The sequence below is a fragment of the Phyllostomus discolor genome, chromosome 4 (assembly GCF_004126475.2).
Source record: "Phyllostomus discolor isolate MPI-MPIP mPhyDis1 chromosome 4, mPhyDis1.pri.v3, whole genome shotgun sequence".
NCBI classification, from domain to species: Eukaryota; Metazoa; Chordata; class Mammalia; order Chiroptera; family Phyllostomidae; genus Phyllostomus; species Phyllostomus discolor.
Window position 1 is genome coordinate 167,715,729 of NC_040906.2, and position 27,585 is coordinate 167,743,313.

Here is a 27,585-nt window from a genome sequence, read left to right on the forward strand (position 1 = left end):
GTTATTTCATTGATAATGGTAAGCAGTTCACACTGAATTATCCAGATGCTTTTTTTACTGAGACTCTATGCCAGACATTTCTGAGATGGTTGGCTAAATATAAAAAAAAAAAAGTTTATTGCCAAAGAGCTGTGGAAAATTAACCAATCCAAGAATCGAATTTAAAAATTTGGCCTGTTTTAACATGCTCTAAGAAACGAAATTAACAGAATCAAGCATAGCATTTATATTTTGAGCCGAGCAAAATGTCTTTAAAGGGAAATAGATCCCTGCCGACAAAGGAACTGAGGCGGCTGAGCTCCCTCAGGCAGGAAAGGGACAGGTGAAGAGTCGGACCCCCGGGAGCCTCCCCTGGCCTCTCCTTTGTTTTGAATTACGTAACCTTAGTGGCAGAACCATCTTTTACAGAATCCTCAGAAGATTTGCAGATCTGAAAGATGGCAGAGTAAAGGATAACTGAGCATGTTAAAAGGAGAAGAGGGCAGAACTCCTCAGGTGTAACAGAATACAAAGGAGGAACTGCAGATAAACCAAGGTACCGAGAAAACCAAGGTGACACTGAGCCTTTCGGAAGTGAAACGTAAAGTCTTACAAAGACAGAAGTTTCATCTGCACGGTGTGGCCATCCAGGATGGTCTACTGGACTGTCCTTAGTGAGAAAAGATGATCAAATTAGCATTATCACAAATCAGACGACGACTTCAACATGGGAGTTTAATGACGGGTTTAAGATACTAAGGAGATTGGACAATCTTCACTGGAGCCGGTCCCTCCATCCCACAACAGTCAGAACCCACCTCAATGAACCCGACTCTCTCTGGAAACTGTCTGCAGACCACTGGGGGAGCCACACACTGCAGCCTGGGGCCACTGTAAAGCCAGCTCGCCAGCTGTAGCAATGTTTTCAAGACTGCCTGACAGTTTTCTGTTTCCCTGGAAATCTCCACTTTTCGCAATGACTACTTTTCTTACAAATGTTGACACTCCTGCTTCCCAACCACCCTGAGCAGTGTTGGCATCTGCTTCCAAAGGAAAATAGGCACGATTAGAAGGAAATTTTCTCAACTTTTTGGTAGCAGACCTTCCAATCTGTTTACATAGCTATCCTTTTCCCCTTCCTGCAGAAATTTCCTTTCACAAACACAAGATTGATCCCTCCCTCCAAACATGACATCGACCCGTCCTCTGCCTATGTCCCCAACTGTACCACTTGTCCTGAGACCCGCTCCTCCTCTAGTGGTCCTTTCTCAGCGCAGCAGGACTCCGAAAGTTGTCCTTGCCTCCTTCCGCTCCAATCACCAAGTCCAGTGCATTCGGCGCATGTCACCTCCTGAATCTCTCTGGAATCTGCCTGGTTATCTCCTCTGTCACCACCATCCCCAATTATCTGTCACCTACTGTAACAGTCTTACTGATCTCTTGACCTCCAAGTTCACTTCTAAGTCATTTACCACTCCTGTAGCTGCCAATTATCTTACCAAAACGCTGTTCTGATGTTACTTCCTCAGTTTTATTACCCACAGAATAAAAGGCAAACTCTTTAACATGGTTCCTAAGGTCCTCTCATGATTTGCTTCTGGCTCACCTGTCTAATTATTTTTAGTTATTCCATTCATCGCATGCTCTGCATCACGCATTTCCTCTGCCAGGGGACTGTCCACCAGCACTTTAGCATTTGCCTGCCTGGGTGCTCCTCATTTCCTTTCGGAGGCCTTCCCTGACTTCCTAGATGAGGTCTGGTCTCTGTGCTGAGCCTCCCCAACATAACGTTCATTGTTCTCCGTCAGTTTACCTGTACGCTCGGAAAGCAGGGCACTGTCTGTTCACCAATGCGGCTCCAAGACTCAGCAGAGTAACTCTGCAAGCACCAAAAATGTTTGTTGAATAGATAGAGGCAAATATAAAAAATATATAAATAAACCATTCACAATAGGAGATGTGCTCCTTTACCTGGAAAATAGTTTCTATAGATTTTCTTTAAAATTAGGAGTGCAACATTTCACAGCTTTCATAGGTAAGAATGAAATAGATAATTTTAAGTAATATTTGAAGCTGTTACAATAGAAAACAGACTGGGATTTGATGGCTCTTGCATCTTTTAGATTGTTTCCAGGCCAGAAAAGTGGACAAGAACTTTATCACTTTGGTAGGCATCGATATCCTGTATCATAAGACTAGAAGTACTGGCAAAGCTAGTTACCTAAAGGAAGTATAAATAAGAAATTCATCAGGAAGTCTTTGAATAAAATGCACACGCATACACAAGGAACATATTTATTTGGATATGATAAAATATTCATTATTAATAAAAAATGTATCTATTATAGGGAAGACAAACTGTAACTATCCTGAGAAAGATGACCTCAATACATGCTCAGTTGTGTTTAAATATTTTTTCTAAAGAGTAAAAGAGCAGCTGGCCTTACAATAATAAGAAAAGGTATTGATAACTGGGCTGTAAAAAAAAAGTGCCTGAAATGTTCATTCAAGGCTGGTATTCATTCTTTATTCAGAGCCTGGTTGTCAGGCTTGAAAAGCAACAGATTACTGATGCATACTACAGCCAAGTCATGGAGAACATAAATAAATTTGTTCTTAGCACAGCAATGAATAAAAGGAGGAAAAGACTTATTCTTTGTATTACAAGGGTCCTATGCCTTCTGTTTGGCTTCAGTAGGATGATTTCTATTAGTTACAGTTATATGACACAATTTAGAATATTGTAATTTGATATTTTCATTAGTTCAACACAGCAAAGCAATCGTTAAATCCTGATACTGCATGAGGAATATCTTGCACTGGTTTATTTGCATTTTTTTTACATGGACAATATAGAGATTGTGAAATCCAAAAGAAATTTCCTGAACTATTTAGGAGCTTTAAATAATTTATTTTATGCCTTCTTCAGTTTAGGGAAATAAAAAAAAAACTAGGGTCAAGATAAATGTAGCAGAGTGAAAATAAATACACAGCAATAGTGTGTTTACAAAAAGGCAAAGATAAAGCTACATTTTAAAAGTAATTCACGAGAATTCCCATTACATTTAAAATACTTGGTTAATTTTGCTCTCTGCTCTAAACAGTGACTTCAGAAATAAATATTAATAATTTCCTCCTTTTAGCCAGAAGAGTTGATCCTATGTTTTCTATTTCTTAAATTAACATTCACTTGCACACACACAGTTTTGAGGTGAGCGCTAGTTTTAGTCAGTCTGGTTACTGAGATTAGTGGTGAACATTTTTTTTTAACAGGAGCAGGGTCCAGGAAGGTATGATTTTAAGAGCCCTTGTGGACAGAATAAAAAGGGGAATTTCTGAACCTATTTACACGAAGAGCTATTGCGAGTTGTCTATTTTTAAAAAGTCCCTAGCTGTCTTGTAAGAAATCTATTTGGCAAGCTCGAATAGGTCATAACTGTGCCACCTAAAGAAAGCTTACATGCAGTAAAAGAATTTGAGAAATTGAAACGGAGTAAGAACTCCCTGTGGTGATCTGAGAAGACTTCATGGGAACACGAGCGTGACGTGGCTGTTGAAGGAAGGGTGGGGCTTTCTGAAGGTGGACTAAAGGGGGGATGCTTCATAATTTACAGAATACAACCCAAATGAAAATTTTGGTTTTTATCTTTTAATTAATATTTATAATGTGAAACTGCTTCAGAAGTCATCTCTTCTGCCAATATATTATAAATTATGAAAAGCAGTGGTTATAGCTTAAAATGCCTTATAAATCTGCAGCTTACAAATATTCCTTACTTAGAAAAAGTTGCTCTGGCTGGCGTAGCTCAGTGGATTGAGCGCGGGCTGCAAACCAAAGCATCACAGGTTCGATTCCCAGTCAGGGCACATGCCTGGGTTGCAGGCCATGGCCCCCAGCAACCACACATTGATGTTTCTCTCTCTTTCTTTCTCCCTCCCTTCCCTCTCTAAAAATAAATAAATAAAATCTAAAATAAAAGTTACTTAAAAAAAATAAGAGAAAAAGTTAATAGACACACTCTCTCTCCTGCCACAATGACTGAATTTCCCCCAAACTCTACCGCAGCTTGGCATTTCCCTCCCCTTCTTCTGTCCACCCTTACTGGGAAGAGGAAGGAACAGTGTTGCAAAAAAAGCCAGAGGCATTCACAGCTTCAAGGAGGTAGAGCACACACAGAATAAAGATCAAATAAAGGACTAGAGAGTCCTTTACAGCTGGGTGTGGTAATATGGAGGCGAATGGATGAGTTCAACCGAAACAAGCGCTCATATATAGATATATGACCTCTTCAGTCTATGGACATGTTCTTATCTTGCAGGAATGTTGTAAAAAAAAAAAAAAACCAACAAAAAGTAATCTATCACAAACTATTTAGGCCACATACATCCAGGGTTTACAACAGATCCACTCCTATTATTAAGAAATCTTTTTTCATTTTCTTTTTACCACCCTTAACTGCTCCAACACCAGCACCATTATGTTTTTGTTATCTGGCTCTAATTGAGCTCTATAAAAACTACTTATTAGCTACTCCTTTGACCACAGCACACTTAAAAAAGACAAAATTTAAACTGCCATATCTTCTTGACCTAAATTCAACACTACAGTTTTGTAAGGTTGGAAAGAAATCTCAAATGTCTATGCAATCTCTTGTTCTTAGGCAAAGCTACCAAAAGACCAAAGCCAATCTTTTTGTTTATTAGAGAGGCATTAGGAAATGGTTTTTTATGCCCAAACTGTATTGCTACAGTAAAACTCAGTTCATCATTCCTATAATACAAAGATACAAGGTCATTGGTTATCTGCCTAAATAACCCCCAAATGAACAAGTCATCAATGAGCGTGTGTACCAGCTGTTTATTGCCACAATAATGCTATGTGAAATAATCCACTTCAGAACCTAGGTATGAGGTAATAAGCATTTATTTTTATGAGCTTATGGGTCTGCTGAGCAGTTCTCCCAGGCTGGGCTAACCTTAGCGAGGCCTGCTCATCCGCCTCCAGTCAGGCAGTAGGCGAGCTTGTGCTTGGCTGGTCCGAGATGGCCTCCCTTGGGATTGCCCTCTCCACGAGGTCTCTGATCTTCCAGCAGGCTCCTGAGCCCATTTCTGCCACATGTTTTTGGTTAAAACAAGTCTCAGATTCAGGAGGTGGATTAGAACCCATCTCTTGAGGGGAAGAGTTGGAAATCGCATTGCAAAAGGAGCAGACAGAAGCATGGAACACCATTTAGTCTTTTCTTCACACTAAATAACCTGGTATCAATGCTGCTTCCCTTCTACCTCTGAATCTGGACTGTACAAACATTCACAACTCATTTTGATGTTGCAAAATATAATTTCAAGAATAATGTTAAAGTCAAGGTGTGCTGAAACGAGCAAGTTAAGACTTTAAGAGCATAAGGAGCTGAAAAATACTGATTTTGTGAACTTAGGATGAAAGTGTTACGAAAGTTACCCCTTTACACTAGACTGTATGAATCTGTACGATTAGGGAATCACACACGCAGCACAAGTGGATTTAAACGCCTTTGTTTACTATCCAGGTATTAAGAAACTACTTTATATTATTTGGTAAACTTTCAGAAATACTTTTATTCAAAGAGCAACACCCATGAACCTTTAAAGTGAACCATTTATTAAATCAGACTGTTATTCTTAACAGTTATGTAAGTTACATGTATGCTTATGTCAGAGTATTTCACATGGAAATCTTTTTAACTCTTATAGGCAAGCAAAATTGTACCACACAATATATAAGTGGGAAAGGGTACTGCTAAACATTCAAATAAGGCAAGTATTTAAAAACAATAAAACAATAATTAAAAAAATTCAAGCATTCCTTTAAGAGAATCCAATACTACATACGCTAAATGTACTTTCTGAGTGTACTCATGTAATCAAGTCAGTGTTTCTTTTCTGAGAACATCAAGAAGTGGAATAAGGCTCATTAATAGATACAGTTGCCCTCAATGATTTCAACCTCAGTCGCTTCCTTTAAATTAAAATTCACAAAGTGCACAATTAAGATACATCAAAAACTGAGTCTGCTACTCTAATAACAGCTGTCCATGCTTAATACTTAGTGGTTTATTTGACCAAATTATGTCTTTTCAGGGAAAAATAAAAAACGTAAGCCACTGGAAAACATTGAGTCTGAAATGTATGCTAATAGTTTTCTTAGAAATCAAAAATTATGGAGGAAAAAGGTTATTTATCTTAAGGAAAAGAAAGCAAAACACTGGAATGACCAAACATTTTCAAAGAACAAGCACCACAAAGGACATTTGCATTCAGTTTTGTAGTATTTATCAATGCATTTTTCTTACTCCAACCAATCTACTTCATCAAACTCTGAATCATCTTCTGAATCACTGTATTCCACAGCAATGCGGCGGGACAGGATGGTGGCAACGTCGTTTTCAATGCGTTCGTGTTTAGCTTCCTGTTCACGCTGCTCTTCTACCTTTCGTAGCTGAATACCTGACACAGTAAATGCAAACCATTCATTGTAAACCAAAACACCAAATGCTAGCTATCATTAATCTTTCTGGGATGAAATCAAATGCACAGGAGAAATATTAATAGAAAAATATAAAGCAAGATCTATTAAAAAGATCCTGAAGGAATTATATTTAGAAAGGCATTGATTTCTTCATCATGCTATCTGTGACATTAGCTGGTAGAACCTGCCAGACATCCAGTGGCTATCTATAGTTTATTAAAACATTATAGTCTATTACGCCTCCCTGCTCACCGAATCCTACAAAGTTAACCAGATAATACTTTTCTTCTGTTACCTCTATGGTCAAATAAAATGAACACTGCTGATGATATTTTCTGAGGCTTTATTCTCCTTCTACTTGAGGAAAAGGTACTCTTATTCATTCTATACTGTTAGCACCTGGCATATAGTAGGTGCTTAGGAAATGCTGGCAGAATAACTCAATGAGTATGTCAGGTTTTTTTTTTTTTTTAAATAAGGGAGGAAACTTTAAAGGCATCTGGTAGAGCAAGTGTCACTGAGACACCAGATGGAGAGCCTATACTCTGAAGAAAATACAGTGTTTTTTTAAGGAGTTAGTATATATAGTAAACATAATATAAAGGGTTTTAACTAATTTTTCTGTAATTTTTAAGTCTGATACTTTTCTCATTCATTCAATAAACATTATAATCCCTACTAAATATGAAAATAAAATAACCAAATATGATATATTTTCTTTAAAATGATTTAAAATAAAAGTTGAACACAGCTTTACTTTCTAAAGACCATTTGTGCAAAAACATGATCATGTAAAATTTTATAAATGAGCAAAGGTTTACTGTTTAATAAGAAAGTTGCCAGTGCTTCAAGAGCAATACTTTTAATGGCCCTGAGAACATTACCTTTTCGTATGGCTTCCAGAAGTACACTCCTGGCGTCACTGATTACTGGTAGGGTTGATGGATGACGCTTTGGCTCAGAAGCAGGTACGACTTGTGATGGAGGAGATGGAGGCATTAATGGAGCATGGGGACCTGGGGCAGTAGATGGAGTTGGATGTAGCCCAGAAGGAGGATGAGCAAGAGCTGCAACTGTGACAGGTGATGATGGTCGAATGCCAGGTGGAGGCAAGGGAGGCGGTGGCGGGGGTGGAGGCAGCCCCTGGACTTCGCCTTGTGGGAGTGGATGAACTGGTACAGTCTCACATACTGGGGCAGCTCTAGCTACTGGAGGAGAGGGCTGTACTAGAGGAGGTGCGATCGGAGGAGGAGCTGGGTGAAGAACTCCAGGGGCAATCTGAAGAGGAGCTGGAGGTGGTGGTACTGCTGGAGCTTGCAGTGCAGTGGCTGGAGGTGGAGGTGGGGGTGGTACTGGTGGGGGAGGAGTTGAAGTCATTGAAGCTCTTAATGACGAAGTTGACAAGGCAGATGGAAGAGGTGGTGGAGGAGGTGGGGGGGTGGGGCTCACAAACACAGGTGTCCTGCCTGTAGCTGGTGACTGAGGGCGATTTTCTATCAAACCTGTAGCAGAACTGAAATGATAAAGAGATCCTAGCAAGTTATTAAGAGAGAAAAAGTTAATTACACAAAATATAAATGATCAGTGATTATATCAAGGTAAGTGCATTAACATGTTCCTATAGAAATTAAAAAATTTGCAGCAGTATTTACTGTGGAATGAAAGCAGAAATAAAAGTACACCAACAAGAAAATGAATAGGTGGGACTTTGGGAAATTCAACCTCTCGTGCAACTTTCATATCCACTCAAGCATTTTATGCTTACTTTGGTAAGTAAGATGCTCAGTTTTGTACTGTGATATGAGTCTTTGCCATGACTCAACATTTGTCATATTACAGTGTTTGTATCAATACCCGTGGCCAGTAAAATTCTGTATTTGTATTGAAGCTATTAAGACTCATCATATGTCATTTCAGTTAAACCCCTGACAACTAATTACAAACCACAAAAGGAAATATACAGCCCTCTTCCTTCCTGAGGATGAAACATCAAATGAGTCAGTGACAGAACATTGATTGCTTTTTTTAACTGAAAATTATAAAGCTGACCTTGCTTTCTCTTTAAAAATTTATAATTTGGGTAACACCGGACAAAATAAAGGTTCAAAACAGCTTTGCTAAAACACTATGAGCAACTGCCTATTCTGAAATTTTTAGGGTATTTCCCCTAATATCAAATCAGCACTTATAATCACACATTTGGTTTCCATTTTTTAGTTCCTTAGCACATCACAAAAAAATTTTTGTGTGTTAATATACAGCAAGTCTTCCCTTATAAATGTCGACAGGTTCAAGGACTTTAAGTGAAAACATCTTATAACAAAACCAATTTTACCATAGGCTAATTAATATAAACAAGAATTAAGTTCCTACAGCATCTAATCCATGTTAAACAATGCTGAACAAGATGATGCTATTCAAGGACCTGCTCTACTCTACTGCACATCCTGTGTTTAATAACAAAGCTATAATAAAATGAAACATGTTTTAACCTCTAAAGTAAATTCTCATTAGTTAATTTTCCCAAGAGACTGTGACAGCTTTTATTAGAGGTTAGAAAAGTACCTCCCATATGCCAAATCTGTCCCACTCCTTGTTTTTGTAAATAAAGTTTTGCTGAAACACAAACACGTTCATTTAATTATGCATAGAATCCATGGCTGCTTTCATGCAACCATGGCAGAGTTGAGTATGTATAACACAAACATATGCCCACAAAGCTCAGAATACTTACCATCTGGGCCTTAAAAAAATAAAAAAGATTACCAACCTCTGAGATAAACGCCAAGTGCTTGTCCCAACGTACCTGATACAGGTGGGTATGGGCTTCACATCTCCGGCTCCATGCATTGGTGGAGGCGGAGGCGGTTCATGTGGTCTGACTAAGACCCTTTCCTCGGCTCTAGTGAGAAGCTCACTCATCTGACTAAACGGCAGGGCAGAAAGTGAGTAAGATCCATCCATATGATCGACATACGTCTGAGGTCTAAAAAAAAAAAACAGTATCAGTATATTTTTTTTTGGTGGAATAAAGTGTTCTATGTGAGATAAAGTTTATCCTTTGAATGTCAATATTTTAACCACCTTTAAGAAACTTCTCTCAGAAATTCATCACATCCATCCTGCTTTTAAAACAAAAAATGCTGCTCATAACGCAAATGTTCCTTGCTGCTTCAGGTTATGATGACCTTCAGCTATTCTATTATTTTATAGTGCAATACTAAATTCACAAGGATAAAAAGTATTACATATATAATCTTATAAACAAGAAAATAATGAACTTTTAGCAAACTGCATTCAAAGCAATCTGCCTCTATTTCATTTTTTTCTTTACAACAAGATGCCAATGACAAACAGAATATCAAAGCTGGGACTTCCCACCACCAGGGTGTCTTGTTGCTCTCTCACACCTACATGGCTTCCCAATGTCTCGTGCCCAAGGGGAAATGCCTCCCTGACACTGGCCCCACAGGCAGGGCTGGCGACATCATTTTTGGCTTTTCGGTGCTTTCAAAAATGCTAGGGTACTCAGCAAATAGATGCTCATTAACACAGCAACATGTGACTGAAGATCTGATTGAAGCAAAATTTTAGACACCCCAAGCATGGGAAGACATAAATATTTACTGATTGCAGTGCATGTCGGGACAAAGCTGGATTTCAAACATATGCACACAGCAAGTCAGAACTGCTGTGTTTACACTGCCGGGTCAGCTAAACACCTCAGTTACTTAACAGTAGTAGAAATAAATGTTTGCCTGTAGGTTAATCCTTTTAAAAAAAAATTCTTTCATTATTTTTTTCAGCAATGCATATAGTGTCTTGTATGTATATTACTCCTAAAATAGGCCAAAATATTTCATACTTATGGCCCAATAATTTATATGTATTATTCAAAAGAAAACCTTAAGGTCTTTCCATTCAAAAATCAGTAACTATAATATATATAGTAATAACAATAATCAATCAACTATACAAAAATTAATTTCTTCACAGAAAGATGCTAGCATGTTTGCTAGGGTGGCGTGTCAGTTATACAGGGCCCCTAACCTCTGAGAAAGGAAAGGATCTATTCCATATTTTTGCAAAGGGAGATGAGTGATTTTGTTTTAAAGTCCTGATATATCTGAGTGAGACATATGGCAGAGAAAGGAAGTCAGAAAGAAAAAGGAACAAAATATAACCCTTTCTCAACTATTTTATATGTAGTGAGTCAATAATAGTTCAAAAAATAATTCCAGACCCCATTCCTGTATTATGAAACTCTAGCAGAGTCTGCCTGAAACGCTGAGGAAGCTGAGACTTCACACAAAAACTAAGACAACCCTGAAGATCACCCACTCTGACCACCTCTTTCTAAAGATGACAAAACTCAAGCCCCAGCACGAAAACGATCTGCCCGAGATCAGACCTCAGCAAGCTCATGATGCTCAGGGCTTTAAACCATCTCTATGCTTTTAACAGGGTCTGCCACGTCAGCAGTTCAGGTCCTAACACTTATAGGTATAGATAGTAGAAATAAAACTAGTATTTTATCACTAATTTTGTTAAAAAACAAACAAAAGAAAAGAAACCTTGTTTCAAAATGGGAGGCTGGGCCGTTAGCAACTTCAATATGCTTATGTAAGAGATTAGCATCGTCTTCAGCCAGCTCCGGACCCTGGGCCAGCTTCTGCCATTCTCTCCGCCTGTCATGAGGGGCTCTTGGCACTTTTTCTGGTTCATGAGGACGATCTAGATTTTTCTGCTATAACAGATGTATTGAGACAAAGCCAAACGCTGAAGTGCCAAGTTTTTAAAAAGAGGTTATAACAATCACAATAAAATTCTAACATTAACATTGAAAAAAAAAACAATGTCATGATAATATAGTAAAAGTAACACAGAGACAGTTCATTTGTACACTGATTTAAATCTTAGCTAGTTTGCTTATAATCCAGTTTCTCCTCATGTTTTTGTAATCTCTAATTGGAATTGATGTACCAGATAAAAACGGTATGCCTACGTAATAAAATCTGAAGTCAGAAAGCCCTTTCAGATTAAAAACGATTCACCAACTTTGCTACTACATCTATTAGTTTTGTGAAATTTCTACCATTAATGGCACTGTCTATCTCTAACCAAAACCTGAAAATTTACTAGGGTTATATTATCTGAGAAGTTACTAATTGGCTAGCCAATACATTAGGCCATAATAAAATCCAATTATCCATTTAGCCCATCAAAACAGTGTCATTCAACAGAAAACAGTGCATTTAAAAAATAAAACAAGAAGTGATTTAAATTGTGGGAGTAAGCACAGAAAAGTCTAGAGTAGGTACCGCAAAGTCAAATGCCATAAGGGGCCAAGCAGGTAACATACACAAAAGGAGACAGCAGGGTGTAACTCGGCGAAGGCAGTGAACCACACAGCCATGCCTCTTGAAGGCATTTCAGCTCAACAAATTTAAAACCACTGCAGTTATCAAGCACAACCCTGCTCACAGGTGTAATCTGTGCTGCCCATCACCACTCTGCAAACTCTAGCTAGAACCCAGGGCTACTGTCCAGTACAGATGGTAACAGGAATGTGTTATGGAGAGGGAAGCAGAGCGAGCTGTAAGAGCTCTCTCATAACAGAGGAGTGATGAAGACAGACTCTGCCTCCTTCATCGTTCTGCCTAAAGCCAACACTGCTTCCTCCTCCTGTATTTCTAATTACCATTAACTTGGAGTAAAGTAAATCCAAGTGAATTTTATCGGAAGGTAGAAAACAACAACACAGCAGACAGATAACAGGAATTTAGTGAGAGTATAATAACCTTTCCAAAACATCAGGATAGGTTCTACGGTTAGAAAATATTAGCTGGATCTACTCTACTGATCTCCAGACAATATCCCTTTGTTCCTTCTTGCTAGAACGCTCTTCTCTTCCCTGGCCCACTTATTTTTTGTTCAAGATACATTGCAAGCTTTGTTGAAAATGGTTGCCAACCCTGTCCTCTGTTTAAATTAAATGCTTTTTTCTGTGTGCATACCTCTGTCATGGCACTTATCATACCATATTATAATAATTATATTATGTATACATCTAACTACATATAATAATGTCATTATAATAATCTAATCTACTCAAATTATACTGTGATCTTTCTGTGTGATTATAAACACCTCAGTATTTGACTACACTGAACCAATAAAATAAAACTGTGAAAGTACAGAACTAATGAAGTCCCCTATGTGCAATAAAACACAAATGCATGAAAACTAACTTCAATATTTTGAATCTCTTGTAATACCTTCTGCTTCCTCTTTTCTTTCCTCTTATCCTCTGTGTCTTGCAACATTTTTTCTTTCCATAGATCAAAGAAATATGAAGGATTGGTATAAAACTTCAAACCTTCTTTACCATCATCCCTGAAATATAAAATATCAATTAAAATATATATTAGTAAGTCTTAGGCAATCAGAATAGAACTAGTTCAGTGAAATGTTTTTTCTCTTACATTAACAAACTATAGCACATTTAAAAATAGTGGCAAAATAAATTAGAATACTATACCAACAAAATAGTTCTCACAAGTCAGACAGGAAACTGAGAAAAACAGAAAACTAGATGTTCTTTCAGAGTTGGTGTTAATACTTTAAAGTACAGCTGGATAATTTTCATCCCTAACTTCTGCTGAATAACAAGTTTTCTAAAAGTCCTTTGAGAAATTCCAGCAATTATAAATGGTTCTGCCAAGACAAAAGTCTGAAAGGACATAATATCATTTAGAATAAAGAAATTATACAGGGTTTCTGCCAATACTCTAATTTACTTATTATCTTACCAAACCCCAAAAATATCACCCAATAGTCATTCTTGTAGTACCACAGTTATTTATATCCAAATGACTTGCATACTGAAAAATAGTTTCAAATAACTAACTGAATACCATTTTATTCAGGATATGTGTAATGCATCTTAAATTACCTATTTAACAAATCATGTGAAAGGGCTCCAAAAAAGGGCTGAATAATTCCAGATTTTATTTTTAAATGGTAGATTACATTTTAAAAACAAATACTATATACTCATTATGTATTGTAAAAGTAATGTATACAGATCAAGAGTAAATAAGACAAGCAAAAATAGTATTTGTTAGTGTATTAGAATTTAGAGCTCTTTATTTTTCTTTTCCATCTGATCAGAAATTAAATGTAAAAGACAATAACAACTCCTTGGCCCTGCATAGTACTAATTTTGCCATTGGTTTTCTTCTTAATACTTGTGAAAACAGCTCCCTTAAATTAGTCTTGTCTCTTGTATGCCAGACCTGTGGGAACCCCGTGAATAAAGCAAACGTTTTCTAAAGGTTCTAGATCAGGGACGTTCTCTGTGTTGGTCAGGAGCCCAGCGAAAAAAAGAATGTTTGGGGATGTAGCATTTAAAGGTAGACTCCTACCTATGTGAACCTGAAGTCTGAGATAAATAACCGGCCTTCTTATTTATGCGTCTACTGACCTGTAAGGAGTGAGTATGTTGAGAGGCGGAGGCTGCTCACAAACATCGTATGTCTCCTGTAACGGAATAGGCAAAGTCTTGCGGTCAAAAAGCTGCTGATCTTGAATCGTAGAACTTCGGAAAGCTTTTCTCATCGTTATATCTTGCAAAGACACTAAAACAAAAATCAACAATGTATTTTGTTTACTTTATTAAGATGATTTAACATAAGAACAAATTCACACACTGTATTTGTTCCAAAGTCAGCATGGCTCCGGGGCTGACAGCAGTGGTTTGAGTCAGGGACCGTGCTTTGAGTGCCCTGATCAGTGTACCCCGTAACGTGTCGTGCCCGGTTTCCCCAGGCAGGAGGGATTTAATGCAACCTGTGATTTCTAAAGATAAGAAGGCTCTAGTGACACCTGAAGCTTATCTATATTTCTGCCAAAATATACCTTTTTCTTTTCTCTGCTTGCCACCCCCAGCCCCTACCAACATACATTCTCTTCCTTTTTTCTATAACCTTTCCCCCCATCACCCTTTATTGCTTTTATTTAGCTTATACCAATAACACTGAAGGAATAACTTAATTATCAGTAGCATTCTGGACTAAATACACCATTTACCTTGCTGCTATATTGACTATATATATTACATATATTATAAAGTTAAAATAAACTTGACAGTAAAGAAAATATTTTCAAGTACTGAGACATCTATATCATTGTCCACATCACTTATCCTTTCTCTTGTGCCGTAAGGATCTCTACTTAGCTATAAGCTCCGGAAGACTGAGACTGTTTTGTACAGTAGTATGTCCAGGAACTAGCACAGCCACCATCACATATGATGATTCAAAATAACTTCTTTTACTTGTTTTCTTTTGGGCTATGTACCATATTAAGTAATATACCCAAATACTACAGTTTTATTTTTATTTTTTTAAAGATTTTATTTATTTATTTCTAGACAGAGGGGGAGGGAGGAAGGGAGGGAGAGAAACATCAATGTGTGATTGCCTCCTACGTGGCCCCTACTGGGAACCTGGCCTGCAACCCAGGCATGTACTCTGACTGGGAATCAAACTGGTAACCCTTGGTGCTCAATCCACTGAGCCACACCAGCCAGGAATACTACATTTTCAACTCTTAGAGTGACTTCTGAATATTAAAAAACTAGGTGATTTTTTTACATATTTAATGCGGCTTTAAGTATACAGAGAAATGCTTTATACCATTGCAAGGTAGTACTAAACAATCATTAACGATTCTTAAGTTATTTTTCTCCCTAAAATAGTATCTCTGGCATGCTCACCAGTCAAATCACTCCACGTGAGCACCTGGACCTGTGGACTGGGGGGAGCAGTGAGACTGCCTCTGCACCGGCCACCCCGCGGCTGCGTCCCCAGCGGTCCCACCACTGCACTACTCGTAACACACTCAGAGACACTGAATTAAAGTTCAAAGAAACAGTTTTTTTCTCACTAAAAAGTAGTATGAAAAATATTTAATGAGTACACACTGTATGTGCTAGATGCTTTTATTAATTTTAATTTTATTTAATCTTTACAATTCAATGAAAGTGGAATTATTATTACATTTTTATACATAAGAAAACAAAGGCTATAAAGTATTAGATAACTGGCCCAAGGCTAGATGGTTAACAAGCAGTAGAGTCAGGACAGAAAACCCGAATCTGTCTGCCTCTGAGGTTGATCCTTTTGCAACAAACCACCTGCTGTTCCTCTGGTTCCTATCAGAAGTGGCCTGTGCTTTCTATAGTCAAATGGGTCAATTCTTGCCACCCTCTCACCCCACGCAGTAATCTTAGGTAACTAGATGGAACCTAGTGTTCATTCTCCCAAAACTTTGTTAGAAGGCTGTAAAGAGCAAGTAAAGTAATAAGCACTTTTCTATCTTCAACTTCTCTATCATTTGTCTTATTTGTTAACAGACCACTGTGACAAAGCCCCTTCCGGTTGCCAACAGTAACATTTAATATTACTTAAATAGTATTATACATAATACAGTAAGATAGCACAATATTTTATAAATATAACAATTAAATATAATTGTATAAGTCTTTGTTTAGAACTCCTTTTTACATACTTTTTGAATTATATTGGTAGTTCTCACTGTTACTTATTATTAAATGGTAATTAAAATAAAAATATTGATAGTGTACTCTATAATTTAGTATTGCATTCATAATGTTATTTTGTTTGAATTCTGAGTTAAAAAAATCTAGGTTAATAACTTTGAAAATTCCTTCTATACAACGTCCCCAAAACAATTCTAAATTAAGGAATTGAGCTTGCAGCTTCTGAATTCTTACCCACTGCTCCACATAATTGTAAAGGAACTGTAAACAATTCTGATAGTTGTTAACATGCTAGGATTTTTTTTTAAAAATTTAGTTATTTATTGGTATCTGTATTTTCATTTTCAATTTTAATAGGGGTGTCAAAGATACTTGTTAAAATTTAACAGTATTTTAAAACTATATGTTAACTTTTAATTCCATTGTTATAAGGACTGTCTGTGTATCTCTGCATTATTATGTGGCATAGTAAATGTTTAAGTTATTTAAAACAGAAATTTTGGATGTATGATATATTTAAAGAATGGCCATAAAATATTTTTTCACTAGTAGCAGAGATTTTACATCAAGAATTTCAAGAAATATGACCAACGCATATGCACATGTTTTAAAGGGTACCAAAGAAAACAGCCCATGGAATAGGAGAAGTATTTGCATACCATATTATCTGACAAGGAACTTGCATCCAGAATATACACAGAATTCTTATAACTCCACAATTAAAAGAAAAATAATCCAATTTAAAAATGGTCAAAGGTTCTGAGTAGCCATTTCTCCAGAAATGATACACAAATTACTGAGAAGTCATTTAAACCCTGGTTTTAAATCCAAGCCCTACTACTTCCTGCCGAGTGATTTATCTCTAAATGGCTTGTAAGCTGTTAAAAGATGCTCCACATCATTAGCCATCAGAGAGATGCAAATACACTCTTCAACATGGACCAATACTGAAGACATCATGCTAAGTGAAAGGAGCCAGTCACAAAAGACCTCACATTGTGTGATTCCACTCATACGAAGTGTCCAGAACACACAAATCCACAGAGACGGAAAGCAGCTTAGTGACTGCAGAGGCCGGGGGAAGGGGAGATGGAGAGTGACTACTAAGGGGTCTAGAACTCCTTTTTGGAATGTTCTAAAATTGACTGTGGTGACAGTTGCATAACTCTCAAACATGCTAAAATCCACGGAATTGTACAATTTGACCTTAGATGGGCTCGTGGTAGTGTGTATGAAATATATCTCAATAAAACTGTTTAAAGAAAGGTGCTGTTTTGGTTTTAGTCAAAACCAGAGTCAAAACTTATGTCAAAACTATCAGTTTATATCTTTGCAAGTAGTAGAAACTTAGCATAGCACCTATTTGCCTCTCCTTATTTAGGCATTAAATTAGGTTACATTAAAACATGTTGGTTTAATCACTAAAACATCTATCATTACATATTCTACTTTTTGCTTTTTTTCAGTCATATCCTTTAATATACTTATTATTCAAGTTTAGATCTCATATAATTTGCATTTATACTAAAAATATTATTCAACAAAAAAGTATTTTTTGAAGAAAAGTTTACAAGAAATTCACATTAAGTAACTCTAGGGTAAGTGAAAATTATTGTCCTTCGTAACTCCACTTCATTTTGTTTAAAAAAACAGCAACAGAAAGGGGTCAGAGAGACGTCAGTGTTCAACATTCCATCAGGTCATGAACTGTTTTACCACTGAAGTTTCTAGCATTATTTTAGCCTCTAATGTGAAAGTTTTTTGTTTATTTATATTGTTTTTTACATGATATCCCTGATTTAACTCATTATAAAACATTTTTTCCTACATATTTGGCAATTTGGGTTTTTAAAAAATATTCATTTAAAGTAGGAAGTGACATTCAAATAACTAGATCAGGTTTTAGCAATTTAACATATGCACATAAAAAAGCGTATTAAAACAGATTACATTCTTACAGAATCAATTTCAATTTACTAAGAATTTCAAGTAATTTTCAAATAATTTTTATTTCTAAGACAAAAGTACACAAATAAATTGTAAGGAAGAAAAGATAAAGACAATGGAGGAAAAAATCTGGCTAACATTTTTTTATGTCAAAAACTTAAAGAGTGATTTAGTATACAAAAAGAACAGGTCAAAAAGAAAAGAAGTAGGGAAGAAAAGCCAGGAAAAGCCATGCTAATGGCATTTGTAGATAATTCACTGATTTATTACAGCAAGTATACCAAAGGTCATGGGTAGAAAAAACTTGTAATAAATTTGTGTTTAATACTGTTCTTAAATATTTCACTCAAATCACCTAACCTAAAATATATGTGAAAGAAACATAATATGAATAAACTTACATTCTTCTTCTTTAGGGTCAAGCTGTGTAACACTAACGGATAAACGGTCCACACGTTCTTGTAATGAGTTAACTCTGAAGGAAAAACTATGTGCTTCATTGAATAATTCTCCAAAAATATCTTCAGCATATTTACCTAAGCAAAAATGAAACATATACCATAAAATTTAATGTGATAAGAGATAAATATAAAACAATTAAATATTTAAAGGTACTGTCCTGATAATTCTGTAGTTCTCTGAAACTACTTTAAACTTTAAACACTAAAGTAACCCAACTGTGACAGCACCAGAAAACAAACTCAATCCCTGGGAAATCTGGTTTCATATAATTCAGCCTGAAATAGAAATGCTCTACCTGCTTTAGCCACATCTACCTATCTGTCAAGAGGGTCAGAGAAGATTATGATATGAAAGTATCTACATAAATAGAAAAAAGAGACAGCACATACAAATAATGTTTTTTAACCCCAACTGAGCATTCATAAATTAACTCTACACCAGAACTAAATTTCAGGTAAAGTGGCAGAATCCAAAATTCTTCATAAGCCTAGCAGGTGACCTATCTCAAGTATGCCTAAAATATAGATTTTGAAAACTTATGAAATGATTTTTATTCTCCCTTGTTTCAGTTTCTTAAAAAATCATAATAAATCTGAAATCACTGTATTTCTCTCATTAGGTAAATTTCTACTACTGGAAAGAATCAAAGATAATCTATTCTAAAAGGAATTTTAGATGATCTACAATGAAAATATATATTTTTATAAATATCTAAATATATATATATATTTAGAACATATATACTAATGCATAATTACAACATAAAGATGAGTCAATTACTATCTGTACTTTCAAACAGAAAAAAGTCGATGGTCTTCCTAAATCAAGACATTTTAGACCCAAGCACACTGTCTAGGTTAAATCCAGCTCAATAGTAAGCTCTATCAAGACAGTTCCTATGACAGAAAAGTACTAAATACTTATTAAATTAATTCCTTAATCTCACCAGTTTATATATGAATAATGCTGCACTTTTTCAAAGCATATCTTTATATTATCAGTTACAGGAAGACATTTACTGAGAGCTTATCCTGTGCCAAGCAGGTATATGACCTACTGAACACACCACAAAGCAAAACATTAAATTCCTGTCCTAGAAGATTTTACAATCTTTAAGAAAAAAAATCAGAACTTTAATTTCTCTGTATGTATTTAAAGGATAGTTTTATATATACCGTATTTTTCAGACCATAAGACACACCTACATTTTAGAGGAGGAAAATAGGAAAAAAATTTTGAAGTAAAAAATGTGGTAAAATATTTAATAATATAAATAACATAATATTTCACCAATGTAAATGTAAACAAAACTCAACAGCAGCGTTAACAACCATTATTCCTCCCAAATTTGGGGGAGGAAGGGAGTGCATCTTATAGTCCAAAAATACAGTATTCAATTACTCACAGTTCTTTAAACCAAAATGACTGGAAATGTCTTATGTGCCAAACACTGTACCAGACCTGGGAAACATAAAATGATTGCAAGAAGATCTCTGCCATTGATAAGTTTTCAGCAAAGACTTAAACACATGAAAAGCACCCAGCTCAGTTGGTTAGAGCATTGTCCTGATACTTCAAGGCTGCAGGTTCAATCCCTGGTTAGGGAACATAGAAAAATCAACCAATGAATACATAAAGAAGTAAAACAACAAATCGATGTTTCTCTCTCTCTCCTTCTTCCTCTTCCATCCTCTCTCTCTAAATAAATAAAGTTTAAAAGATAAAAAGACAGCCCTGACTAGTGGGGCTCAGTGACTCAGTGCCAACCTGCAAATCAAAGGGTATCTGGTTTGATTCCCAGTCTAGGGTGCATGCCAAGGTTGCATGAGGTCCCCAGTAGGGGGTGCGTGAGAAACAACCACACACTGATGTTTCTCTCCCTCCCTTCCCCCCTCTAAAAAATAAATAAAATCTTTTTAAAAAATAAACATGAAAAGCATTTTAATAAGTAAGTCCAACTCTTTTTGCTCTATTTGCTTTAAGATCTTGGTATCAATTTCTTCACTTATAAAACAAGGATAAAAATATCTGCTTTAAAGAGAAGTTATAAGTGCCCTGGCTGAGGGCTCAGCTGTCTGGAACATTGTCCCACACACCAAAAAGATGTGGGTTCAATCCCTGGCTAGGCATGTACAGGAGGTAATAATTGATGTTTCTCTCTCTCCTCTCTTCCTCCATCTCTAAAATCAATAAAAACGTATCTTCAGGTCAGATTTTAAAAAAGTTATAAGAATAGGAAACACAGCGCACAAAGGGCCTAACAAAGTACCTAATACAGGATAGGAGCTCAAAAATATACAGCTCTTACTGTACTCTGAAGAAAGAGCCGAAAGCAGCCAGTATAAAGTTATGCCTTTATTCATTGAATGTCAGGGACACAAATGTGAGGGACAGTGATGGAAGACACAATTCTATTCCTAAAGAGCTTAGTTTAACACAGAGATCCTTAACATATGGTCTGAGTCTGTATACCACCTAAGATTATATGCAGATTTTTAAATGCATCTGCATTTTTCTGGAAAGAGGGCCCATAGTTGGTCAACAGATTTTTTAAAAGAGTCTATACTACCCCCACCACAAGTTTAGGTGTCAGGTACCTCAGTGGATAAGATAAACACCCCATCAGCTCCCCTTTCATATCCTTTCTTACTTTCCAAATCTACCTCGTCCTTCCCTCCTGCAGAGAAGTGAAGGGAGGAATGTTTGCAAGGTACAACTGATTGTGTATGTTTCTGAATTTCAACCAACCTGACATTTATTGTACTGTTTCTCCACTCAAGAGCCTACATATTCTCATTATCTATATTAAAAATCTAAGTCCTCTTGTCTAACATTCTATGTCTTCCAAAATCAGGTTCTACCATACTTCTCCAGTCATTCATACCTTCAATCCTCCTTATATATTTATTTATTCACATTTCATTCAGCAAGCCTCCTGTCATGACTTGACTTTATGGTTATCTCTCTTTTCGCAGCTCCTGTAATCTAAAACTCATGATTTCAATTATATACATGTGCATACTGTTCAGAATGGTTTCAGTACTCATGGCATTGACTCTCCAACTAAACTGGGGTATGTTCTTTTGGGACAAGAACCACGTATTGCCATCTGCCCCTTGTCTGTCTATGCATCCAATCAGTTTCATTGAGCCAATCTATCCATCCTCCTCCACATCTACCTTGCTATCTATAATCTGTCCAGTTTTCTAACTTTTCTATGTTTGAGATCAAGAAGTAGGCTCTGTCGGCTCATCTTGGCAGTATGAACTGACAATATTCAACAAGAAAAAGGCTGTGGGTAGAAAGAATGGTAAAAGACTCTACAGGCAAATAAGAGTCCCACTAGTTAAGATGAAAATAAAATGGGAAAGAATTTTGCTGTAACAGAAGAAATTTATATAAAGTAAATTCTCAGTTTTCTGTAATTATGTATTATAAAACAGAAATGAGTCCTATCATGAAAAACAACTGGGATGTATACTTCTGTAAGGAAGAGGTGAGGATGATGTTCCTCTCCAGGCCATGCTAGACCCCGCAGCTGAACTTCCCTGCTGTTTCCTAGCACTTTTGGTGCTGCCGATCGTACCACAGTGAAACATCTCAATTACCTAAATCAGTTTGAATACCTGAGTTTTGAAAGTAATTCAGAGATGATTTAATACATTAGTTGCTTATACTATTTTGGGTGGAAACTAATATAAAATCTATTCTAAGTTTCCCTGTCTTAAGTAGAATACAAAATTAAACATAATTTAACCATGTCTTGAGGAGTTACAGTCATGAATTGATTATAAAAATCAATTAATGTCTTAGGCTAGAAAACAGTCTTGAAATGTATATTTGCTTTTACATTAAATGGCCTCTTTCCAGTTTTTATGTTGCTTCTTCTCTTACACAACCTCCTTTGCTGGAAATTACCTCTTTTGGCTGGCTTCAGTGACACTTGCTTCTATTGAAATATATTATCTCCCCTACCTCCTTGTTAATGCTCTGAAGCATAAATATTTGAAAACCAGATCATCAAATCTGTATGAACTACCAAAGTAAAGTAAAACAGACTCTGAGAAAGGGATCTATTGGTTATTTTATGCACACTGTCTTTAGTGCATGGGCTTGCTTATTCTGGCCATCTAGAGGACTTCCAAATTTAATTCCAGGTTCTCCACTACATCAAGTGGGAAAGCCACCAGGAAACTTAATTCCAGGGCAGTAAACTATTGTTACACCTTGCTATTGTAAAATATTTTATTGATTTCCTCTGTTTTTGAATTTCTATACTGCTTATAAAATGCCTCTATTCCAAATCTGAAGGACCCAAAACCTAATTTAGTTCTATTTTTCCACTATATTTTTATTTTAAGGGTTTGGCTGCAACATGACCATGTGCCTGCTAACAAATGTTATTGCTTATATAAACTATGTAAGATTTGAAAATGTCTTAAGTTTTTAGTTTTAGGTTAAGTAAGAAACAGGTTAGTCCTGCAAATTAACAACCTTAATCATTATACTAATTCTAAATTCTATATTGGGAATAAATGTAAAACAAGATGCCAGTATGAAACTTGAAATTCATTTTAATTTTAAGAAATATTTTAACCAAATTTATTAATGTCATTTCTATGCTCTTAAAATGGATTTTAATATTAACATGCAGATGTCCTCATGTACAAGTATTACATATAAGTTCTATATATGAAGTTATGTTACATTCAATTAGTGCTAGACCACACAAAAAAACTATTAACAAATACCTTTAAACAATATAGTTAATCATACGTTAATACAGTATCTGGGACTCTTCTTTTGACTTTATTCTATATTAATTTTCCCAAGGAAGAAACAAGTAAACAATAATGTTAGTGATTCACTGCCAATAACCTGAAAAAATAACCACCATAAGGGGCAAGGGATATACTTAAATTTAAACAAACAGTTTTTTAATTTATTCTTACAACTGATTTCATAGGCAATACAGAAATTCAATGTGCTCACCAATAGCATTCAAATGTGACTTTTTATGTCGCTCTAACTACATATGTCTATGTCCAAATGATCTCACTTTAACCAAATTAGATTAACAACCTCTCTTTATCTTGTGCTAAGTACTCAATTATAAAAAGAAAGGAAAAAAGTTAAAAGGTACAGAAAAGAAGAGCCAATCCTGCCTGTAAGGACACTATGTGGGAGGGTATGAGAAGGTAAGTCTAAGACCATTTAGGTAATATTTCTAGGCCAAGAAACACCTTTAAAATGAAATATAAATGTCTTAGTAAAAAACTAACTCTTTGATTCAAAAGATAGACTGGGTTTATTTATTTTTTTAAATTTCCTAACATTAAATAATCCCCCATTATTCTAAATTTAATTCCTTAACCCAGGTGCTCTGTTCTGCAGTCTTACAATGGGAACACACTGCCTCTCTCCTCTTCTCCTCCAAGCCCCTTCCACTGCCTTTTATTACCTGGCCCGCGGGTGCCTCCTGCCTGTCAGAGGCCAGGCTCACTTGCTACTCCCGCATCCTGCTGCGCATCAGACTCCTGACTGACACCCTCACGTCCTGGAGACAACTCATGTGACTAACCCAATCTGTTGAGTCTTGACTGCCCCATACCTTTCACTTGTAGTTATTTGATAATATAAAAATATTTCCCTAGGCTAATAAAATATATGTAAAGAAAGAGACACTAGCATCCCAAAACATAAATAGCTAAAGCCTCTGAAAAGGTTAACAGCAATAGTAGAAATGTCACTCTGGCTCTACCTTTCATAGACTGAATCATATTTTTAAAACAATCTTAGCAATTCTTATCCATCAGGCGACTGATTCTGTTCCTAAACATTCTGTCCTTATTTCCTTTTCCCAGAGGAAACACACAGGGGAAGAAATGACTCTAAAACATTAACTTCACTTAAAATGACTACATTTTTCAGGGTAATTTTGTATTCTCACCAAACATCTTCCCCTCTCTCCCCAAGTAATCACAAGAACATCCTCTTAATGAATACTCTAAAGCATAACATTCTGATTTGGAAGGAATATTTTTAGTTGGTATGAGAACACTTACTTAGGCTACTCAGTTGTCTAATTATATTTGCCAAGGAAATATTGGTCACACATTCCAGTTCATTCTTAATGCCTCTGGGCAGCGCCGTGTGGCACAGGTGCCTGGGGTCGATGTTTCTTTTCACTAATGGCATCTTGAGCTCAACCTCTGTGCCAGTTCACCTGTGGAAAAATCAAACAGTCAATTAATATTATTTAATTTCAACTAACACAGAGTAAGACCTTATCTTTCACATTTAATATTTGTTAGTATAAGACAATGAAAATGGGATCACCTAAATGAATTAAAATTGATTTGTTCACCTTCTTTTATCTTCAATTAATAGAACGTCAACATTATATAAAACATTTTTTAAAATCCCTTACTTTCAATATCAGTTGCTTCACAGTGATTTCATAATTACCATCACTATTATTCTCCTAAAACCACCTCCTAAATCTACCACCAATGGATTTCATGTAACCACCCCCCCACCTGCTCTATGCCTCCTCCTTTTATTGTAACATACAAAACAGGCTGCAAAACTGCCATTCTCTGGAGCATTTTCTTAATCCACTGAGATTTTGCTTCCCAGCAATTGTCTCAAATAAACTCATAAAAATTCTCTACAGGTTTGGGCGTTTCTTATGTTGACACACATAAAATGTATCAGGTGTTCAATAGTTCAGAGACCATATAGTCCAAGTAGCCCCACATCCTCAAACTCATCAAAACCAACCAAATCTTTATTTAAGTGACCAAAGAGTTCAACCTTCTTTGAATTACAGTCAGTCCTTACTTCCCAGGCTTCCCATATGCACAAATGTCAACCATCACGCCAGTCCCTCAACAACATGGTTCCTGTCTCACTCACCCCAGTACATTAACTGTAACTGCATAAATATGAACTTTTTTTTGTTAGGACTTCAGTCCACACATCACTATGTTAAGGAGACGCACATAATCATCAGTGACCAATCATGCTGCTTCCTTTGAAAGGAGGTTGGTGATTGGTTACTCCTCATCTGCTCCTCAATTTGCCTATAAACAGCAAAGCATGTAGCTGGGCAACCTTCTTGCCTCCCAAAGATACACCCATGTGAAATTTTACAAAATGAGTAACTGAAGCAGGGAAATAGCCAACAAAGGTAATATGCAGCAGAGAAACAAAAAATGATAATGCTAAAAAATAATGAAATTCAAACTGAATGTAGTTAGAGTAATAAAAGAAATAGCTGATTGTAGGTGTGTTGCCACTGCCACTGCTTGAGACTCTAGACAGGCAGTCAAAGAAATCAGTGAAGTTGAACTTATTGCCATAATCAAGAAAAGTGGTCGTGACAAAAAGATGTCCCAGAGGAAGTGACGTCAGCAAAAATCTTCACACGAAAAGGAACTCAGAGATATCTCACCACATTGAAAGTGCAAAGAATAAAATGTTGAAAGCTAACCTAAATTTAGCAGAAAGGAGTAACACAATGTGCCAAGGCACAGAACAGATGCTCACTCTGCGAGCTGTTCTGTTACACAGGCAAAATAAGCACTGTCCAAGCTAGGATGGATCGCTTTTTTACGAAGAAACAAAATGCTTTAATTCTGTCTCTAATGTTTTATATTACATTGTACTAAATTAATATATTTTACTATTTTTTTATTTCTCTATACATTTATAACCAACTTAGGAGAGTTCTTAATGTTTTGACTTTTTAAAAATGTCATGGAACAACTGTAATTTTCCCCATTGATTACTAAGGTAGTTTTTGCACGGTTTTAGTTTGTATGGTCTTTTTGGTCCCACTCTATCTATTGTGCAGAGTGAGGACTGCCTATATTTACCTGCTGGAAACAATGGTTACTGAAGAAAATAATTAATTATTTACTGAGCTTTAAGGATTACCAAATGAAAAGTTTTAGATAACCTAACTGCACTGAAGTATTACTTATAAACATTCTTTAAAAACACACTTTTGTGGGAATAGAGGGTGCATTCCTCAACATAATAAAGGCCATATATGAGAAACCTACAGCCAACATTATACTCAATGGGCAAAAATTAAAATCTTTTCCACTAAGAACAGGAACAAGACAAGGATGTCCACTTTCACCACTTCTATTCAATATAGTACTGGAAGTTTTAGCCACAGCAATCAGACAAGAAAAAGAAATAAAAGGAATCCAAATCGGAAAGGAGGAAACAAAACTGTCACTGTTCGCAGATGACATGATAGTGTACATAGAAAATCCTATAGACTCCACCAAAAAACTGCTTGACCTAATAAATGAATTTGGCAAAACAGCAGGATACAAAGTCAATATCCAGAAATCAAAGGCATTTCTGTACACCAACAATGAAACAGCAGAAGCAGAAATCAAGAAAAAAATCCCATTTGAAATAGCAAAAAGAAAAATAAAATACCTAGGAATAAACCTAACCAAAGAGGTAAAAGACCTGTATTCAGAAAACTACATAACACTGAGGAGAGAAATCAAGGAAGACACAAACAAATGGAAACATATACCGTGTTCATGGATTGGAAGAATTAATATCATCAAAATGTCCATACTACCCAAAGCAATTTACACATTCAATGCAATGCCTATTAAAGTACCAATGGCATATTTCACAGACATAGAACAAACACTTCAACAATTTATATGGAACCATAAACGACCCCGAATAGCTGCTGCAATTTTGATAAAGAAGAGTAAAGTAGGAGGGATCACAATACCTGACACTAAACTATATTACAAGGCCACTGTAATCAAAACTGCCTGGTACTGGCATAAAAACAGGCACATGGACCAATGGAACAGAACAGAGAGCCCAGAAATAAACCCAAGCCTCTACGGTCAATTAATATTTGACAAAGGAAGCAGCAACATAAAATGGAATAAAAATAGCCTCTTCAACAAATGGTGTTGGGAGAACTGGACAGCCACGTGCAAAAAAATGAAACTTGAGCACCAACTTACACCATATACAAAAATAGATTCAAGGTGGATAAAAGACTTAAATATAAAGCGTGACACCATTAAAGTCCTAGAAGAGAACGTAGGTAGGAAAATCTCAGATATTTCACGCA

At 36.2% G+C, this 27,585-nt stretch overlaps 1 protein-coding gene across 3 annotated transcripts in view; it reads right to left on the minus strand.

Moving 5' to 3' along the window:
- Positions 1-5,596: 5,596 nt before the first annotated feature.
- The window catches only part of WASF1 (WASP family member 1), a 43,653-nt gene continuing 21,664 nt past the window's right edge, over positions 5,597-27,585 (minus strand). The window contains exons 2-9 of one of the 3 annotated variants that reach the window (XM_028510030.2): positions 24,524-24,684; positions 18,398-18,532; positions 13,971-14,124; positions 12,763-12,880; positions 11,059-11,231; positions 9,291-9,470; positions 7,369-7,997; positions 5,597-6,462 (exon numbers count right to left, since the gene is read on the minus strand). In XM_028510030.2, the coding sequence (XP_028365831.1) occupies positions 6,305-6,462; positions 7,369-7,997; positions 9,291-9,470; positions 11,059-11,231; positions 12,763-12,880; positions 13,971-14,124; positions 18,398-18,532; positions 24,524-24,656 (1,680 nt within the window). In that variant the 5' untranslated portion in view covers positions 24,657-24,684 and the 3' untranslated portion in view covers positions 5,597-6,304. Of the gene's footprint in view, positions 6,463-7,368; positions 7,998-9,290; positions 9,471-11,058; positions 11,232-12,735; positions 12,881-13,970; positions 14,125-18,397; positions 18,533-24,523; positions 24,685-27,585 lie in introns of all 3 variants that reach the window. The other 2 variants (XM_028510029.2, XM_036024566.1) reach the window with 2 other exon arrangements.